The following is a 19,716-nucleotide window of genomic DNA, read 5'->3' on the forward strand; positions in this document are numbered from 1 at the left end:
CAAAGTAACTTTTCAATTCAAACTGATGAATAAAATATAACCTCCAAAATTAAGTAATTGAAAAGGCAACAGCAGGTAGGCCTAGAATCCCATTGAACTTGTGTTTTCTTGCATAGGTAAATTAACATCTATTTGTTTATTACGGGATAAAAAGAAAAAAAAATAGAAAAAACAAAAACCTTGTATGCGTGTAAGTCGTTAATTTTACTTCATTGCATATATTCATCCATTTCATCTATGGTAATTAATTTCAAAACATGATCTATTACTATCTCTTATTTTCACCTAATTTTTAAACATTTATGATTATCGAGTGCCTAATCATATTTTATGTAATATCTCATAAGAGAGAAATAAGAGAAAAAAATAATTATTTTATTTTATCTTGGATTGAATTTTTTTTCTTTCATCATTTATCAATCTCTCTTCAAAATAGATTTAGAAAGTAGCTACTCAAATTTACTTATCGAGCACCATCGATCCTCGCCTAAAAATTGAAGAACAAGGATGAAAGATCCAACAAATTGATAGTGATATTAATAAAGGAAGAAAACACCAGCAATTCCACTGAATTAAATACTATATCCTGTATTATTAGTCGTCTTTACTTTATTAGTTGATGGGGGGTAATAATTTTCCTCACTAGCCAGCTAAACCTATGTGGATCAACAATTAGTTTTTCTAGATGCGATTTAAGACTCAGGTCAAATATTATACAATCGGTACTAAATTAAGGAAGATATATATATTCACTCATAATGTTTTATATATTGAGTCACTAATTCTGACTACCTAGCTAGTTGCACCGACTGCTGAGTCATTGAGTTCATGTGTATAGTAGCAAAATAATCATTATTCAAATGAAAATGATGGTAATGATTGTATTGATGATAATATGGATTAATAATTGTAGATATCATTTTAAAAAATGTAGGGAGTGCAAAATAGTGTCAGTGAAGGAAAGAAATAAGAATTTCTACTAATTAAAGAGGCATATAACTACTCAGGTGGCCAGAATCAACCTAATTCTTTATTTTTTTTTAATAAAAAATTATAATAATATTATTTTTGTAAGAAATATATTTCATTGATCTTGGGTTAGAGGGTCAATAAATTCACCAGAATCAACCAATCGAGTTATATGGTGAAATCTTATAACTACATTAAAAAAAAAAATAAAGGAACAAAGGCATCTTCGTGGGGCCCATTTCATGTCCACTCATTCATGACCCAAAGATGTGATTTCATCTCTCCACACTGCACTATCACACTATTCTTCTATCACCTCTTTTCTTTCTTTCTCCATCACCCACCCTTTTTTTTTCCTTTTTTTCATTTCTTGTCAAAATAGTCTGGAGTTCTTCTGCAGAAAAAAACTAATCATGTCAGGTGATCAAAGGCCTAAAGATTCTGCTGAGGGCTCTTCACGATCTGGCGGCGATCACTACCAGCCTCAACCGGCTCCTTTGAGCAGGTATGAGTCGCAGAAACGGCGAGACTGGAACACTTTTGGGCAGTACTTGAAGAATCAGAGACCCCCAGTTTCACTATCTCAGAGTAATTGCAACCACGTCCTTGATTTCCTTCGGTATCTCGATCAGTTTGGCAAGACTAAGGTCCATCTACATGGCTGTGTCTTTTTTGGACAACCTAATCCTCCTGCTCCTTGTACCTGCCCTCTAAGGCAAGCTTGGGGAAGCCTTGATGCCCTAATCGGACGGCTTCGAGCAGCTTATGAGGAGCATGGAGGATCTGCAGAGACTAACCCTTTTGGAAATGGAGCTATTCGGGTTTATTTGCGTGAAGTGAAAGAGTGCCAAGCTAAGGCAAGGGGGATTCCATACAAGAAGAAAACGAAGAAGAAGACTCAAATAAGGGCAAGAAATGAAGCGAAGCCTCCTATGCAGTCAGCTTAAGTCCTTTGGCTTCTTCAGATAAATGGTAATTTCGCTCTTGATCATAAAATTTAAATACATGGTAATTAATGTGTGCTGTTTCAGAAATCTTCTATTAAGAATGAGCAAATATAAATGTATCTTCGATCAACCACATGGCTAGAAAAAATCAAGTTCCACTTAATCAATTCTTGAAAATGGCATACGTGTTAAAATAGTTGAATTATAACAAGTTAGACGTGTATTGTGTGTTAGTAGAAAGAAACGATGATTGAACTTTCAATACATTCAAAGACTTGATGATATACAATAACTAGTCTGTGTTGGGGTTTTCGTTCTCTGTCATAAACCCTAAACCCACATTCCAAAACCCTAATCTGGCTATCACTTCCAAGGCTGTACAAGATGAAACAACTCTGGTGAAATGAAGATTTTACCTCAACAGATTTTACCCTTATTTATTTATTATTAATTCATATACATATCAGATACTATGATTGGAAAGGAAGAACAGTATTTTTGTTCCCTCTCTCTCAAATCATGCAATGAAAACACTGTTCATGTGCAGTTTCCGAATTAATTAAATTTCACAACTTGTTTACTTTTCCCTCGTTTTGCCTCGTTTGTGATTCTGCGTGATTTTTTGCTCCCCATGAATGACCATCATGTGATATGTCCGAGGTTGCATGTGATTTGTATACACATTGACGTTGAATTAACATGCACAATTATATCTCTTAATATTTAAATAATATTATCTTCCCACGTATTATTTATTAATCTTCTTGCTGTAGAACCAATATCTTGTGTGTCAGTATGTGTATACAATATATGGATATTGTGCTTCCATTGTTATATAACAGCCGTTTGTTATAAATGAAGAAAAATGCATATTATTTTTCTTATGAGTTACTACATATTATTTTTTCTTTTTATGAATAAAAAAGAAAGCCAGGGCTAAGCAAGGATGACGCACAAATATCGAGAAAGAGTCAGTAAATATTATGTCTGTCCCAGGTAGTGTTATGCATTACTGTCTTCATCAATAGATTTTCCTGGTGGTTGTGCGAAAATCATGATTTCTTCTATTCTAAAGATCACTTTCATTTGAGAAAATAAAGCATCTTTTCATTTAAGCAGGCAACCTGGAATTTTATTAGTCCTTGAAATAACTCTCGAGCTCAGCTGTTGAACCACGAGAGAGGATCTTCCTAATAGACACTCTATTCTTTACCCTATACACTCTAAGTACTTAGCATACTAGCTAGGTCTTTTAATCCAAGTAAAGTCTCTCCGCCATCAGCAGTTTCATAAGCAACACCTGACTCAAGTATTGAAGTTTTGTGAATAGGGATCTGTTCGCCATTAGTTAGACCAGTGGCTATTCAACAGAGGGATGACTTTAGTTTTCCGGACATGTTTAGCTGCCGTTAGTTTAATGGAAAAAGAGAGATGTGGCTGAGACTTGGAATTGGTAGGCATTCGAGTATGTAGAAGAAGTGGTAGGCATAGTTGTGGCAAGGGCACAAAATTTGCTGGCCATTAAGCTCTCTAATACCAGCTTCAACTCTTAGAAATAATAGGGTTTTATGCTAGGAGAGGTTAATATTTTATATTAGAGTTCTGATAAATCAAAAGAACTTGGCTAACGAAAATATTCCCTACCATAATGTTTTTTTTAAAAAAACTTTATATCCAATCAATCTGTTGTATGTGCAGGTAGATTTTATTTTTCCACATGAATATAATGTCTCAAGGTAATTGAAACCAAGAATTATGTGTGCTATTCAAATATCTATCTTTCAGTAACAAAAAAACTCCAATCTTGCGAACTGTTTGCAAATGAACATCGAAATCAATTTCATTTCTAGGAGTTCATCATAGAAAGGAGATGGAAATTCTTCATTAAATTAATCTTATAAATGAAATATGTTAGCCTTAAATCAACAATTAGTTTTCCTCTTTCTTCTTTAGAAAACAATTTTCATGTAATTATCGATTGTTTTTATAAGAAAATTATTATTGATAATATAGTTTATGGTTTAAGGATTCAGTAGATATGTAATAACATTCAAATTTAGCTTATAAGAGATTTCTTGAAGAAAAATAATTTACAAACACAATTTTTGTACTATAATTTTCATACAAAACAATATGATACATGATAAACAGTAAATTAATAATTATTTTAATTCAAAAATTTAAATACTAGTCAGTAAGATAGAACTTATAATTGTTTAGTTATCCAGATTTTGAGTTACTAAGTGATATTTAAAAAAAAATAGTTTTATAGTAATGTATGAAGTTTAAGTTATTGGTTTCTAATTGAAAAATAATAATTGTAAACATGTTTGTGTGAGAAATTTTCTGTGATTTTTTTTTATTTGTTTAATATAGTTGTTTCTTGAATTCACTTCCCATGGGCATTTGCTTCCATGTACCAGCTGGTGCCTAGCTCACATATTACAAGTCTACGTATATAAAGCTTCTTTTTTCTTCTTTTTTTTCAAGCAATTGATAACATTGATAATATATAGTTGAGGCTAGCCTCGGAAATCATGATATAATTAACACCAAGGGATGAAAAAAAAAAAGAATTATACTCTTTTGCTGGAAAGTTTTAGTGGAATTCTAGGCATGCATGTTAACAATGAACAAAAGAGGAAGAGAGATAAAGATGTTAAGGAAGAATTGGGGAGGATGGAAATTTTCTTCTCGTTTTTACTTACTAGTCTCTACCTAGCGCTCTACCCACACACTGGCCACTGTATTAGCTGGAGAGCTAAACAAACCCTCAAAATTAAGTACTTAATATTTTTTATATCTTCCCTTCTAGTTAAAATTTAACAGCAAAAACTAGTGTGTGTCTACTCAAATTGCAAGCTTAAAAAGTTTTCAAGTTAAATGATTCTCTGAAACATTGAGTGCTCAAAACTAGAAATTAAGAAGCAAAAGTGTAGTGAAATTTCCTTTTAAGCCAAATTATGCAGTGAATTATAATAACAGAGTACCTTTTTCCAGCAAGTTAGCCAAAAAATAAAAATAAAAAATACTGGATACTTAAGATTAGACGTCAATAATTGTGCTGAACACAAGGCAGAAGTAAATCCTTTCTATGTAAATAATTGTGAATAATTTCGAAGAGTGTAGTAGTAAATTGGCACCTTAAAGAACCATTTAGATATAGTGAGTGAATAAAACGCATCAACTAAAAATTAAAATGTATAGATTCGAAATTGAGGAATTAGAACAAGATTTTGATTCTAATTCTATATATGCTTGGAATAGTACGTAATTCAAAATCATTTAATTCAATGTAATAATTTTTTAAAAAAAATAAAATTAATGAAAAACCATTTTCAATTTCATTATTCCATTAAAGAAATTTCTAAAATTATTTTAAATTCTATTGTTTTTCTTGATAGATATCATTATAGTATCGATATTATTGTAGCTAATTATGGTGGTATTGTGATTGTATGCAAACATTCAAATATTTTATAATCAATGGTTTCTTCATGTATGAAACTTTCTTCTTCTTCTTTTATTTGAATATTTTTATTTTTACAATTTGAATAGGCAAACTTTCAATATTTTATAATCAGTGCTTCCATTATTATATGTTTATGTGGCTAGTGTTAAATTGATGTGGCATATTGACCTATTCAATAAGTGTACTTGAAATTTTCAATTTATTTCTAATTATGTGTTTTTACTTTTATTTTGTGATTTGAATGTACTTTTATTTTATTTTTTCATCCTATATGAAATTCTTTAACAGCTTATTAATTGATTAGTGCTTATATATATAAACCATTAGTTAATTGGTGATGTTTTCTACAATGTCCACTTCCAGTCCTTCTTGTACCATGCTTGATAAAGTAAAAATATTTATAGAGTATATATAAATATTGAAACAACAAATATCAAATTCAGTCAAATTAAAAGTTAAAAAAAAAAAAAAACTTAAAGGCAAATTGTTCTCTAAAAAGAGAGAAGTTAGATTCATTCAATTCCCTCCACTTTTCCATAGACCTAAAAAAACACCACATCTAATAAAAAAATTAAAAAAAAAAAGAAATTTATTAGTTTGTAAGACATTGGAAATTTTAAATATAAATTCATTATACAACAAAGATGACTTTTTGTAAACAATTATAAATTCTCCTTAAAATCTTTGATCTTATTGACTAAAAACAAAATATAAAAATCTATACCAAGTTTAAGAAACAAATCATCACTATTTAATTGTTTTTCCTTCTACTCCATCATCAATACTCCCTGTTTATAAAACAAAGTAAAATCATGACAGTTAGATTCAACAAAACCTCAATTATAATCAAACTCAAAAAACAATTATATGATGGGTTGGTTTAATTTCCTTTTTAAATCAAAATCAGATTTTCTTTTTACTTTTTCTTAATTTACTTAGTTATGGCAACCACATTAACCGAAAAAAAAACATATTATCATCTAATCGCTTCTAACAAAAACACTATTAAAGATTCTAAAAAGTAGAAAAATTCAAATAAAGAAAATAAAAACATAAATAAAATACAAACCCTCTAATAAAAATAAATTGAAAGTTGAATATATCCTTGAAGAGTATGCCGGCATGTTACATGTAAACTTAACGACCATCGTTCTTTGGATGAAACTAGATATTTACCCGTGTTATGTTGTGGGTTTGTATTTTTTTTGTAAAAATAATGTCTAGGTAATGCAAGCGTGTTTATAAGAAATAAAAAAAAAATGACTTGAATTATAGCCCCAATTATGTTTAATAAGTTGATTTCATTTTAATCAGACTATAAAAAAAACTAGTAACGATAGTAAACAAATATTTTAAAAAAAACTGAGGGAAAAGAAAAAAGCCCTTGAACCTATGATTTTATTTTTTTCAGTCTAGGGGTATACTTGTCAATTTATTATACATGAAAAAAATGAAAAGACAATTATGCCACTCTTCATTTGTGCTATAATTTTTTGTATTTTAGGAAAATTAGGTTATTTTACAATTATATATCTTGACAATCTTTTAATGATTAATCGCTATGTAAACATACAAAAACAACTGCAGAACAACTATAAGTAGTGTTCATAAAGCAAAAAATCATAATTTTACTATTGTAATGAATAGTAAATTGAGTCTTTGTATACAGGGTGTTTTCCTTACCCTTTAATTTTTTTTTATAAAGAAATGAAGTGCAAGTATAAACACTTAAATAATAATTGAAAAAAGTTATAGATACCTTTAAAATAGAGTAAACTAAGAAGTTCAGATACCAAAAATTTAATTAATTTAAAAGCTATTATCTTAGTTTTAATTTTTGAGAAATTAATGAGTCTCATTCTTATTCATCATTTTTATTTTCATCTCCTCCCAGAAAATGAAAATACACTCATTTTTAATTTTCATTTCCTTTCAATATGTTCCATTAGCCAAAAAAAATTAAAAAATATGAAACTTTCAAATTGGCATTCCCATCATTTTATTTTTTATGACAGAACTTAACCTTGTAAAGCAATATCGATTGAACAATTGTTTTGTTAATGTTTTCTTCAAACTCTAATTCAGACAGACATGGAACAAAATGATCATATTTGATGAAAATAATGAAGTAGAAAACGCGTGGAATTTCATTTTCATTCCCACCTGCTAAAAAATAAAATGTATTATCAAGAAACCTTATTTGATAAAATGAATTCTGAGAGTTGGATATATATTTCTATCTATAGAGATGTGTGAAAGAAGTCATGGATGTAAATTTTTAGGTTGAAAGAATTTTATTTTTTTTGTTTTATTATAATTTAATTAGAAGAGAAAAGGGGTTGGAAGATTTTGAACTCAATCCTAATACTTTGACAAAATACCAAAGAAATACTCAATTCAATTTCAAAAAAAAAAAAAAACTCAATTCTAATACTTAAGTTGATTGATAAGGCCTTATTATTGATTTTATTTTACTTTCTAATAAAATTGTTTGCTACTTGAACTGGAGAAACAAATGAGATACAGTTTTATTTTTCTTTTGAATTTTTTTGAAAGATATAGCTTCTGTTTGGCCTCCTGCTTTCGTAGCTTTTATTGCTTTTCTCTAAAGGAAAGCACTAAAAAAGTTTTTTATTAGGATTTTAATAATCAACTAGTTAAATTCTTAGAGTATAAGATGATTTTCATTAAAAATAAATAAATTTAAAGATATATTAGCTTCCACTTCAAAAGATATAGAAAGAGATGTTTTTGATATGAAAGATTGTTTATTTTATTTAAAAAATGAAAATAACCATTAATAATTTCAAATTAACGAGCTTCAATTGCTTATGTTTTATGCATAGTGATTAACTAATATTTAATTGTATAGTTAAAATTTTAAATGTTTTTAAATTATCCAATCTTAATTTTTTATTTTAAATATATTTGAACTCAGCTAGTATGGATATTAATTAAAGTATTTAGTAGTTTTCTTTACTAAACAAAGTATGTAATATGTTTTTATATTTTTTCTTTCTTACTTATGTTTCTTATGATATTTTTGTGTTTTTCAATGAAAATTTATTTTTTAATCAATTCATTTAGTTTCTAAAAATAAATGTTTGATTTCTTAGTCTACTTTTGGTCAACTAATGCATCCTATATATTGCTAAGAGTGGATACAAAAAATAATTGATCTCAATTAAATGCACAAGACTTAGATAATTGATGGGTATACATGTGATTCATGATAGGATATTTGGTTTTGACTTTGGAATTAGGTTCATACTATTTTATAGGGATGTATCTAGTTGATCTATATTGATATTTAAACTCAATATTTTATTTAGAGTTATATGATTCATCAATAAAAGTGTTAGAGGTTTCTTGAAGGAAAAAAACACCCTACACAAGTTCTTCGATCCTCGATGTAAAAGGGGCATAAAGAAATCAGTCACTTATAAATCTTTCAACAATCAATTCTGAGTATTGTTTGAGTGGTCAAAATTATTATTTTCATTTTGATTTAAAGAACTCTCATGGTAGAGAATTGTATACGAATTTAATTGTTCTTTGATTGACTCCAATCTTTTAAACTCTTCTCCATCATTCTAGGTATTTTCTTCACAAAATTCTACCTCTTAAGAAAAAACTTAGAAACTCCCCTTGAATAATAGGGTTCTGGTTGATGAAAAGGGAAGTCTAATGAGATATGCAATATATTCATCTTAGGATCAAGCACCACTACCTTTTATGAAATCATGCATAGCCTACGTAGATATATTTATAGGCACACAAGTCTAGTTTTATTTGTTGATGCTTAGGAATATAAACATACATAATTTAAAAAAACTCATGATTCTAGATTAGGAAAAGTAAGAGCAAAAAGAAAGGTCTATAATTTCTTCTATAAAGTTTGAACATCAATAACAGTTGATGGTTTTCAATTTATAAGATAAATAGTAAATTATACATTCTTTCTCGAATATGATTGAGGAATATTCATACTAAAGAGAGAGGCATGAACCACTTGCATTAATTATCGATTCTTTTGTTCTACCGAACCATTTTGTTGTGGAGTGTTTAAGTAAGAGGCTAGGTGGCGAAGCCTATTACTACAAAAAAGTTGAGTTAGTGAAGAGTTAATGAAACCCCCTCCATTATCGAATTGGAAAAACTAGGATGGGTGTCTAGTACTTAGTCATCACCGTTCCAATAATTCTTGGAATATTGCACATACATCACTTTTTTTTAAGAAGAGTAGCCCATGTCATCCTCATACAAGTATCAATAAAATTTACAAAATAACAAGTGCCAGAAAATAAAGAATTTTTCTTAGTTCCTAAACATCTAAATAAATAATCATGAATAGTTTTGAACTTTTGTTAAAACTATATGAATAAGAGATATAATGTCTCTTAGCCAATTCATAAACATCATAATAAAAAGTTGACTTGATAATATCTATGAATCGATGAGGTTTTAGTTTTCAATGATAACTACAAGATAAATGACCTAAACAATGATGTCATGACCACACCAATTATTTTTCATCGTCTACCCCTCTAAAAGGATTTGTCTATCTCAACTTTTGTAATCAATTATTGATTAAGTCAAACTAATATAACTTGCATCCTCTAACACCATAGCCAAGAGTTTGTCTGATTAAAATGTTTTGAAAAACACAAAATATAGGCAAAAACAAAACAACTAAGGTTGGGGTAATTTGACTTATCGATAGAAAGTTTTAAGAAAAGGATGGAACAACAAGAATAATATATAGGGATAATTACAAAAAACTTCTTATAGTTTACTCATTTTTTTATTTTACTTTTTCTATTTCAAAAATTACACTTTACATTCTCATTCTAGTCCACTAAGAAAAAGTCAACAAGAAATATTAGATTATTTACAAGATTACCATTATATTTCAATTAATAACTAATTAACCCTTATATTAAATATTATAATTTTTCCATCAAATTAAAAAAAGAAAAGAAAAAAGAACAAACCGTAGCCATTATTCTCCTTCATACTTTAACCAAAACTGACCTTTCATTATCCATCCTTCATATTATTCAACATCTAACCAAAACCAACAACCATTGCATCACCTCATCTCTTACCTTATAGTTCCAGCCCTTACCCATCTCCTTTTTCTACCACAATATGATCCATCATTTTTCACCATATCTAATAGTATCTTAGGCATAAAAAGTTAAATGTTTCTCTCTTTGAATAATAAAAAATAAGTCAGAACACTATCAAATTACAGGTACAAATGCATTTTTCAAAACCCATGGTTAATCCATAACCTTGAAAAAGTGATTAACGTTAGTGAAACTATGATTATGTTAGAAAAAAAATGAATTCCAATTTTTAATCATGTGTTATTCAGTTTTTTCCAACAAATTGTTAAAGGCTTGAAACTTAAACAATATTTAAAGTGTCTATGTCTCCATTTACTTACCCATCTCTTTTTATTTATCTAGGTTTGTTCACCATTCATCATCCCAATCATGAAGCAACATACATCATCATTTTTCTTTCTCTCTTCACTAAAAAAAGAACCTCATTAATCCAAAATCTCAACACAAAGTTAATTGAACCCAATTGCGGAAATTAAAGGGAAAAAAACAAAAACAATTAGAAGAATAGGAGAAAGCATATTTGAACAACAATAAAAAGGAAGATCAAAACTAGATCATTTAATGATATGGGTTTCTTGAATTTTGTGGTTTTATGATATGGGCTTTTTTTCTTGGAATTATGAAGTTAAAGAGTTTGATATGGGTTTATTTGTTGGCATATGAGGTTAATTTAATTATTTTGTCTAATTTTAAATATTCAATTGATTGAGGATGTAAAGTATGATTTTTAAAATAATTGAGGCAACGTGAAAAAAGAATAAGTTAGGAGATATTTTTTATAAATATCCATAATATATAAAATAAGTTTATCAAATAAAATAGTGAACTCCTTTGTAGTAACAAGAGAGACGTTACCATTGGTAATAGAAATAATGGAATATGGTGAGATGGTGATAGAATATAATAGGATTGAATTATTAGTCATATGATCTGAAGCATCGATGTCAATTATCTAAGCGTTATTAAAAGAATGTGTAGAAAAAAAATATTTTCCTTACCAACAATACCTAGATGGGCTACATTAGCACTACCTATCAAAGGTGTTGCATCCATAATTGCTATGGCCACCTTACTTGTCAATTGCTTTCGAGGATTTTTGTTAAAGTCCCACCATTCAAGATATCATATAATTTCATAACATTACTACTTTGAATGATTTCTCTCACCTTAGTAGGAATATTTCAATTGTTTATATCAATTCTCTTAAAGAGGTTTAAAGAAAATTGAATATGGTCTTCATTGATGATCGGCAACCATAATTGCAATCTAAAAAATACAAAAGTGTTTCCAATAACTTTTCTCTTAATTTCTAGACATATGCATAACTCTCCTTTAAGGTAACAAATTGGTCTTTGCATAGAATTTTATTAAGCACTTGTTTAGAAACAAGGTCCAGTACACTAAGAAACATATGAAGCCAAAGTTGAGCAATAACAACAAGTATTCGTGCCTACATTTGATAGAGTGTTATGGTGAGTTTTAAAAAATATAGTGACGAATTCATTGTATTAGGTTGAGAGAGAATGTCCATTCTGACTTGCCAATAAGCTTTGATAGTTTACTTCAAAAATTATGATTTGATCTGAATTGTCATAGTATGTAGTTAAGATTGCATCCTATACATCCTTGGTAGTAGGAAGATCAATATATCAACTTGCTAACTAGGAGAACATAGAGTCAGTAAACCAACTTTTGACCCTATCATTCTTCATGGCTTGTTCTTGAATAAAGGATTTTCGAGTGCTAGGAGTACGTTTGGGCACCAATATATAATTTAATGTTGGATGTCGATAGTAATTCTCATTTAGAATTGTCTCACCGATTAAGAAAGGGGAAATGTTTGCCTGAATTTGATTTGTATAATAATTATGGATGGCATGCTACGGCTAAAAAACTACTACAAGTTAAGTGATTTGTTGCCGCTGGGAAACTACTTTAGTTTTAGTGATGATTATCCTTTTATTAAAACACAAAGTCTGAATTGGTGCTTATGGTGGATCAGTTATAACTCACTGATATAAGATCTTTTATCTATTGGATTATTGGTTATGTGTTGTTTCTGGATCGTTGGTTTCTGTTGCTATTGTTGGTTTAGTGGTTTCTAATGTTGCTACTAAATTGGTAGATTTCATTGTTGGATCAGTGTTAATGTTAATGCAATTGCTACTACTTCTATTAGATATGTTGTTGCTAGATACCAGTTAGGAAATTAAAAGATTTGAGTAAGCAATAAATTTGTGAAAAGGTTTGGATTCGAAAAAATAGTTTTTCAATTCGAGATTAAACTCATTTGAACATGTTCTTTAGAGTTGAATTACGCTTTAATATCATGTCAAACTAGGATCTTAAATAAGTGTAACTTGTATTCAATAACGTTTCCTTATATTTGTTCTTTTTTCATTAAAGGCTCTTTATACAAAAGATATTGTTTATGAATAAATTAAATATTACAATATCTTATAATAATACTATTTCCTATAGTTATGGAAACGAGAATAATTCTCCATAATTACAAATATTCAAAATATATACAACTTAATCCAATTGTTTTTTGCTAATAATTGTTAGAAGAATTTACAGTTGACATCGTATTTCTTGTTAAGATTGTTTGGTTCAAATTAAAAATCCTTCCCTCATACAAACATCTTATCATTTTCAGCAAATATCTTTTGGTCAACGGTCATATAAATGTAAAGCTTTTCTTTCCCAACCTATTATTATTTTGTTAAACTTGGTTGATTGCTGCATATTCCTGTATATTATGATTAATTGTTTACTTGATTTTATATAGTAAATATGAGCTATATATTTGAAAGCCCTTTAACGTTAGACCACAACTCCCTCCCTCGATACCTCTCCCTTACACCTTATATTATAGTTTATATGATATATAAATAAGGTCAATAAAATGATGTTCGTTACTCATCAAAGATAATACTATATTATTCGCTTAAGATGGCATGCCTAACATGCTAGGCTTACAATTAGATCGAAGCTTATTCGGAGTTTATTTGCAATGCTTATTTTTATTTTAGGTTTTATTAGGATGTTTCTTTTTTTGTACGAGAAGAGAGGGTGAAAATTTAGCATTTGTTTGGTGCATGATGGTTGAGAGGATAAAAAATTGAGATTAACATTTAACTCCACCCTCCAAGCATAAATAGTAAAACTTACCCTCCAATAAAAAAAAGTAAGGTCCTATTTTTATTATTTTTTTCATCTTTTATTTATTTAATTTAAGTCAAATATTTCATCATTTATTATCGTAGTTTAAATTTTAAGTTGTAGATCCATTTATAAACATAATTTAATAAGTATGGATTTCATTATAACTTATGATTTTTTCAATTACTACTGAACATCATTAACAATTCACTCTATAAGACTTTTTACACCTTTAAAACTTCATTCTTAAACCTTAATATTTCAACATCTCACTCTATATTTAAAACCATATACCTAACACAACTTTAACTACAATTTAAATCTTCAGGCATTAGAGTTTTTTTTGTACTTTAGCACTTAAAAACAATAACACAATAAAAAAATATTTAAAAAGTAGCACAGTTTAGAGAGTTGCACATGACATCTACGACTCTCTTCAAAGTTAAAAATAGGTTGACACAATTTACAATAAAGAGAAATGAGATAAGAGAGAGAGAGAAAAACAAGGAAAAAAAAAGAAAAAAGTCTTTGAAGACATATCAAAACTTCAATAATGACACCACCGGTACCAATGAAAAAATATCGATGAGATGAATTCAACAACACCAAGGACGGTCACAAAGGGTGACCGAAGTTGGCCATACAAGCCGTCCAAATGTGTCAAGCCTCATTTGTCTTCAAACGGATCGGATGGCACACTATAGATATTGTTTGTTACCTTCTTTAATGTCATTTGATTCGTCTCATTGAGATCTGTTCAATAGTACCAGTGGTGTTGTCACCGGAGCTTTAGTATGCCTTTGGGATCTTTTTATAATTTTTTTTTACTCTTTATGTCTTCTCTCTCTTCACAAATTACAAGGAGGACAGAGGAGAGATGAGAGAGAGAGAAACAAGGAAGGAAGGAAAGAAAAAGACCCTAGAGGCACACCAAAGCTCTGATAATAATACCACTTGCACCGTTGAAAAGATCTCGACAAGATGAATCCAACGACATAAAGAAAGGTCATCAATGGTGACCAAAGTGTGCCACACGAACCATCCGAAGGCAGATGAGCCCCGACATATTTAGACGGCTCGTGTGGCCTACTCTGGTCACCATTTATGACCTTCCTGGGTGTCATTGGATTCATCTCATTGATATCTTTTTAACGATAGCAGTGGTGTTGTTATCGGAATTTCAGTATGTTTTCAAGGTTTTTTCTTTTTTTTATTTCCTTATTTATCTCTCTCTTCTCTCTTTATTATAAATTGTGTTAGTCTATTTTTAATTTTGTAAAGAGTCACATATGACACTTGCGACTCACGAGTCGCAGATGTCATTTGCTACTCTCTAAATTGTACTATTTTTCTAAATATTTTTGTACTATGTTATTTTATCCATATTTTTTAAACTTCTAAAAAAAAAAACTCTTAATTAGTTATTACTCTTTGCTTTGGTTTTTTTGTTAACGGTGAATTCTTTTGTGTATTCTCTCCTTTATTTGCTTTTGGTTCTGTGTGTCAAAGCTGTATGTTCTGACGTCTGTGACATTCTCCTCAATGCAGGGAAATTTATTAAATTCAACCAGGTAAAGATTTTATCCATGGATAACTGGTACTGGCAGTAGATATCTGACCTAAATTGGCAGTAGATATCTGACCTAAATTGGCAGTAGGAGTGGTTGAGTGGGAGGACTGTGATGACCTCGATATTGCAGATTGTTTAGTGGCTAGAGAATGTAGTTTAAAATTACCAGAATAACTATAACATAAATGCTGGGTTCAGGCGGTTTCATGAAAAGATTTGTGCTTCTGAATTAATGACTTTACAGTTATGATACAGAATCTGGTAGTGGAATACTAGTATTATTTCATCATGGAAAATCCTGTGTGGATGTGTGTGTGTGTGTGTGTGTGTGTGTGTGTGTGTGTTGGATTGAAAGAGGCATATTTGGTTACTGAAAGCATTGGTAATTGCAAGTAACATTTTGCTTTTGTTGATCTTTGCAGGATCACACAATAGGACAAATGGATATGAAGTTTGAGAAAAAGGCAAATGTTGGAGGTCTAGCCTCTACTTCGCTACTATTAGCTAGGTTCTCTCTTCGCAGATGTTGTTATATATATGGCACAGCCTGCTTCTAAATAATCTTGTCCTAGCAGGCTGGTCTGAACTATTCGAAGTCCGAGGGAATTTAAAACTCTAGTCGTTATGTTCTATTGCATCCTTTACTTCTTAATTTGTAGAACGTTAACACTATATATCCAGCTCTGTTGTTCCTTTGCTGCAGAAAAGATTAACTAGTGTCTTCTGCTAATGGTGAAAATGGCTTTCAGCTTCTGCCAAAATGAAGCTCTGGGCTCACCTCTTGTTAAATGAGCTGTAGAGAATATTGAACCTAGTTTTTCTTCGTAGTGAATCTTATTCCTGTGCAAGCGCGCGGGCATATAGATTCCCTCTTTGGCTAACTAGTTGGTTTCTATATGCATGCAGTCAGGGAGGAAACTAGGATTTAAATAAGAGGGGCAAAGAAAACTTTTCCAAGAAATATGGGGGAAAATGTCAAGGGAAAGGGGGTAAATTTGAACTACTAAATCTAAAAAGTGATAAAATGGATATTTTGGAAATTTTGAGGGCTCTCTTCCATTTCTTTGATCGACTTCCAACTCAATATAGCCCAGGATTTGGGGAGCCGAGTCCGAACGAGTATATTTTTTATTACCGAGGGTGGTGATTAAGAATATTTGGAATGGTGATTGAGTTGTTTTTTATTTTAAAATATATTAAATAATATTTTTTTAATTTTTAAAAATTATTTTTAATATTATTATATTAAAATAATTTAAAAACATCATAAACATATTAATTTAAAATAAAAAAAATTCAATTTTTTTTAAGAAAGTTATCCAATTTCTTTACTTGCACTCTGATTTCGTTTAATAACAATATAAACATAATACTAGAAACGTGATCAATGTGATTTTCAAATCTTCAATTTTTTATATTATATACTAAAAGTTTTTTTTTTTTTTTTCATCATGCAATCTCGTAATTATTTGTTGGAAAATGCTGGTGAATTACGATTGTGTTACATAATGGGCATCGATAAGTTGCGATTTTCAGTATTATTCTCTTTATGATGATTATGTATAATAACAACGACTTTATCATGATGGACGAAGAGTTTAAAAAAAGCATTTAGTAATTAAATGTCCAGTCGAAAAAACAAATCATCAGATTATTTATTGATTTATTAGAACATATTTAAAAATAATTTTAAAATTAGCGTTGCATGCTAAAAATTCAGAAAATTAATAAAAAGGTAAATATAATATTAAATGAAATTAAAAATTCAGATATTTTAATTGTTCAAAAAAGATGAATACTAACCTCTCTAAATACTATATTTAATAGTACCATATTGTTGCATACATTTATGAATATAGCTTCAGATATATATGGTATATATAATGTGCAGGTTTTGAAAAGGAAGAAAAGAAAAGGCAACCTAGTAAAAGCAAACTTGTCAAATAGAGGTGATTCATATCTCTTGATTACATGGTAAAATAACTCTCAATAAAATTAAAATACAACTCGGAAAACTAAAAACTATATTTGATAGAATCCTAATCTAGAGATAATTTTATATTTAAAAACCAATGATATTAGAATAAATTTGAACCCATAGATAACCATGTACATAAGAACCCAAAATATACAAATAATGTCACGAAATCAAGTAATCTTCGATATCCTTGTCCCTGCAAAAAAAGATGTTATACAACAAATAATCAAAAGAAAGAAACTCACATTTAGTATCATCAAGCTACCGAAATTTACAGCTCAAAAAATATTATATAGTTTCCTCTAAAATAACTCTAGTAGACCCCTTTTGGGTTGCAAGTCAATGGGTCCAAGCTAATAATCAACTCACATAAATCCAATAATAAAATAAATTTCTAAACAATATATAATAGGCAAGAACAAATCCAAATTAAAAATAATTGTTCAACATCAAAGAAATAAAATAGGATAATAAAAACAAAGTCTTCAAGCTAAAACTCTATATGGCCTAAATCTCCAAGCTCTCTTAAGTGGTGTTTTGGCCGAAACTTTTAGTATAAGAATTCAACTATGAAACTTTGTTTTGATAGCTAGAATTTTCTTCTTTATGTTTCTTCCTCTTAGTCTCCTTGATGTGCTAGGAATACCTGTAAAATAAAATTAAAAAAGCCCAAAAGAATAATCTCCTTAGATGCCGCCATGTTAAGTTCATGTGGGACTTGGAGTCTTTTCAAATTATACTCTAATTCTTCAATGAATCCAAGCTATATTAGGAACCTTATAGCCCAAGATTATGCACAAGTTTAGAGCTTAAATAAGCCTCATTTAATCTCCATTTGCTGCTTAAAATTATAAATCATTATAAGTCTGGACTGATTGGGCTGAAAATAACAAAGAAGAATATTTTATCTACAAATATACCAAAACAGTAACAGAAACTTCGATCAATTTAAATAATATATTTCTAAACTTCAATTGACCTGAAAATTTACTATAATATAGTCTTGTGTGTCTAATATCTAGTTTTATCTAAAATTTCAACTCAATCTAATATATAGTTTGAGAAACATACCCGACTCACAAAACTAATCAATAGATATTGTAAAGCAAAATATTTATATCAATAAATGTTGATGGGGTTTGTAAATGTAACCAAAAAACTCACTCTTCTTTCTCTTTCAATGAAAAGTAAGCATGAATTTTCTGCTTTACAAAAAAACAAAATAGGCCACACTTTGATATCAGCTCTTTATAGTCCTTTGCATATATATCCAAACAAGTTTTGCAAGTGCGATAGAGGAAAAGCACTCCAATTGCATTAGAATCCGTTTGGATAAGGCAGGCTTTTGGCTTTGTTGGATTATATAGTTGATCAGTTAGTCATATATAGTGGAGAGCCAATTGAAAGGTAAAATGTTTAGAAATCCAACTGAAGCCTTGAAATAGAAATATCAAATATTGTTCACTGCCAAACTAGACAAAATTAAATTGGGATTAATTTATGATTAGATTAAATTGATTTTAATATTGAAATTGCTTCCAAAACTATTTAGGTTTTGTTTGGTATCATTTTTGTAAATTCATTAAAGTTTTTTTTTTTAGACTCATAGAAAATTCATAAATATATTTGATTAGAAATAACTTTCGATTTAATTTAAAAATTTATTAAAAACCATGTCTAATTTTTTATTCAATCAAATATTAAATATTTTAATTTTTGAATTCCAAGTTACACTATATATGTTCTTCAAAAAAGTTGTTTTCAATAACTTTTATCAGACATATTTTTAACTTAAGGCTTCTGTATTATAAGTTATTTATAAAAATTAACCTTTTTATTATGATTTAAAGTTAAAAGTCATTTCTCATAAATTGAAACAAGGGGACTCTCTTAATCTAATTTTAATTTTTTAATGCTTTATTATTTTTGATACCATGAATAACATATGAGTCATGTCATGTCAAATTAAAATGACTAATAATAATATGATGGTCACTGAAGGCTTATATAATTATTAACTCAGGGCCTGTGGTATTAATTAGTCGAGGTGCGCGTAAACTGATGCGAACACTCATGTTAGTAAAAAAAAAAATAACAATAAAAAATTAAAGGACTTAGAACTCTCATCAAAATTTATATTTTTTTAGTCTAAAACTTTTACTAATCTCGTACTGCCTATACAGAAGATCTCTTGATATAAAGAGCCAATTCTAGGGCATAAGAAAACTGTAGTGAATATAACATGACAAGAGTGTGGGCTAACCTTGTGGGCCCATTACTTATTCTGCCTTTTGTAAGGTACAACATGTAAGGTACAACACTATGGAGCTTTATAGCACAGAAAAATATGTGATCACATATATATCCGTCTCCAAAAAGAAATCATGGAAAAAGGTGGAAGACAGCGACTCTTTACCATTTGTAATGACTAATCGTTGCAAAGTGATAGGCGCCGTTTGGATTATTGCATATATTTTGCACTA

At 29.2% G+C, this 19,716-nt stretch overlaps 1 protein-coding gene across 2 annotated transcripts; it reads left to right on the top strand.

The window, feature by feature from the left end:
* The first annotated feature begins 1,257 nt into the window (after positions 1-1,257).
* Positions 1,258-15,962, top strand: LOC7455905 (protein LIGHT-DEPENDENT SHORT HYPOCOTYLS 10). Of its 2 annotated transcripts, XM_024580909.2 has the most exons (3): positions 1,258-1,941; positions 15,234-15,256; positions 15,678-15,962. In XM_024580909.2, the coding sequence occupies exon 1, from the start codon at positions 1,383-1,385 to the stop codon at positions 1,914-1,916; it is 534 nt and encodes a 177-aa protein (XP_024436677.1). In that variant the 5' UTR covers positions 1,258-1,382; the 3' UTR covers positions 1,917-1,941; positions 15,234-15,256; positions 15,678-15,962. The 2 variants fall into 2 exon arrangements, with proteins under 2 accessions (XP_024436677.1, XP_002317421.1); XM_002317385.4 differs by lacking the exon at positions 15,234-15,256.
* The last annotated feature ends 3,754 nt before the right edge of the window (positions 15,963-19,716 follow it).

The sequence above is a fragment of the Populus trichocarpa genome, chromosome 11 (genome assembly GCF_000002775.5).
Source record: "Populus trichocarpa isolate Nisqually-1 chromosome 11, P.trichocarpa_v4.1, whole genome shotgun sequence".
NCBI lineage: Eukaryota > Viridiplantae > Streptophyta > Magnoliopsida > Malpighiales > Salicaceae > Populus > Populus trichocarpa.